General features: G+C 63.1%; 1 protein-coding gene across 1 annotated transcript in view; it reads left to right on the forward strand.

Moving 5' to 3' along the window:
* The first annotated feature begins 579 nt into the window (after positions 1–579).
* The window catches only part of ROGDI (rogdi atypical leucine zipper), a 5,689-nt gene continuing 4,285 nt past the window's right edge, over positions 580–1,983 (forward strand). Inside the window, exons 1-4 of the mRNA XM_007453456.1 lie at positions 580–662; positions 826–897; positions 1,582–1,664; positions 1,875–1,929. Of these exons, the coding sequence (XP_007453518.1) occupies positions 618–662; positions 826–897; positions 1,582–1,664; positions 1,875–1,929 (255 nt within the window). The 5' untranslated portion in view covers positions 580–617. The remainder of the gene's footprint in view (positions 663–825; positions 898–1,581; positions 1,665–1,874; positions 1,930–1,983) is intronic.

Below are 1,983 nucleotides of genomic sequence, written 5' to 3' on the forward strand. Positions count from 1 at the left end.
AAAACATGATTTTGTGCAATTAACAAAAAGCTACTGCAAGCAAAATAAAAACGTTTCTTGTTAACACAACTGTGACCTTGGCGGTGGTCTGCGCCCAGACATCGAGCGCCGTGCGGTGGTGGGAGGGGTAGGGCCCGGCGTGGAGCGGAGCGGCGGCCTCTTCAGCACAGCAACGGGATCGTAGGGTCCGCGCGTTAGTCCTTCCCGGACCGACGGAACTAGTGGACCGGAGGCGAGATCGGGCGGAAACAAGGTTCCCCGTCGGCCAATCGCCGGACGCGGCGAGAGCAAGCTATCGGGCCGGCCAATCGGTGAGTGTGCGCGGAGCAGGGCGCCCTATCAGGGCCGAGAAGGGGCGGGACGAGCATCCCCGGTGCTCAGGCCTGACAGTAGCGATGGATACGGCGCCGGAGTGCTCAGCGCCGCTGTTGGTGCGGGCGGTGTCCCGGGCGAGCCGGAGCGGGCGGGTTCCGGGGCGCTCACAGCGTCGCGAGCTGGAGGCGTGGCAGGGGCCAGAGCAGGCAATCGGCGGCGGCGGGTGGGCCCGGGCGCGCCGGAGGGCTGAGCGGCGAGCGGACGGCGGGCTGGTGACGGTCGCTGGGCAGCGAGCGGCGGCGATGGCGACCGTGATGGCAGCGACAGCGGCGGAGCGGGCGGTGCTGGTGAGGCTCGCGGGGGGGGGGGGGGGGGGGGGCCCCCCCTGCCAATGCAGGGCACACGGGTTCGTGCCCCGGTCCGGGAAGATCCCACATGCCACAGAGAAATACAGAGGTTATCTGAAGCCTACAATGGTAAAGTTCCCTCTGCTATTGAAGTTCCCCGCAGGAGGAGGAGTTTCGCTGGCTATTGCACGACGAGGTGCACGCCGTGCTGAGGCAGCTGCAGGACATCCTCAAGGTAACGCGCCTTGAGGGCCTGAGCGGGCGCCCACCCTCCCTACCCTCACCCAGCGCGGCTCCTTCCCCGGCCTCCCGCGGCTACCGCCCGAGCGCCGACTGTGTACGCAACGCGCGGTGTTCAGACCAGGCCCTGCCTTCAGAGAACTTAGAGTCTAGCCGGGAGGCAAGCAGTAGCAGTTAATTACCCAATTCCACAAGCAGCCCTGTGAGCGCGGCCCCGGGGGTCGGGGAAGGCCTCCTTTGGAATTGACATTTAACCTCAGATCTGAAGGACCCAGCATTTTGACCTCAGCCAAGTACTCGATCTCTCTGGGCCTCCCCTTTGCCAAAAGAAGATACTAGTACCGGCCTCAGGGCTGTTGTGATAAAAAAAGGCAATAGAATCACAAAAAAATGTCCAGGCAGTGCCTGATAAAGCCAAAATTGCAGGTTGCCATGACTACTGTCTCCCCTGACTTTGCTCCCCACTTCCAAACCTTCCCCAAGCCGGGAGGGTATCTCTCTGTTCTCTCTCCCGGGTTGGGCACACAGTAAGCTCCCAGGGAGTGTGGAAGGAGCAGGTATCGGCTCAGGTAGGACCTGAAACTCAGGCTGTGGGGGAGGGGCCCTGGGAGTGGGGCTTCTGGACACGTGGCTAGGCTGGAGTAGGTGAATTCTACCCCAACTCCCCTCTGCCCCGCAGGAGGCCTCTCTCCGCTTTACTCTGCCCGGCTCAGGCACCGAGGGGCCCACAAAGCAGGAGAACTTCATCCTGGGCAGCTGTGGGTGAGCTTGGGCTGGGTTGGGGAGGCGTTGGGATACCCTCTAGGACAGGTGGCATGGCCCTGCCCTGCAGACTGATTTCAGCTCCAACGTCCAGAGGATATGCAGTGGGATGGGCTGGACCATCCTGTGACAACCAGGGACAGCCTGTTGGGAGGATGGGGTGATGGGAGGGGCAGCTGCAGGCACTGCTCTGACTCCCACGTGTTGTAGCACAGACCAGGTGAAGGGCGTGCTGACTCTGCAAGGTGATGCACTGAGCCAGGCGGTGAGTCTCCCGGCCCCTCTCCCCTTCCCATGCTGCCACAGGACCCAGTAGGGA

This window comes from Lipotes vexillifer, unplaced genomic scaffold (genome assembly GCF_000442215.2).
Source record: "Lipotes vexillifer unplaced genomic scaffold, Lipotes_vexillifer_v1.1 scaffold914, whole genome shotgun sequence".
Classification (NCBI taxonomy): Eukaryota; Metazoa; Chordata; class Mammalia; order Artiodactyla; family Lipotidae; genus Lipotes; species Lipotes vexillifer.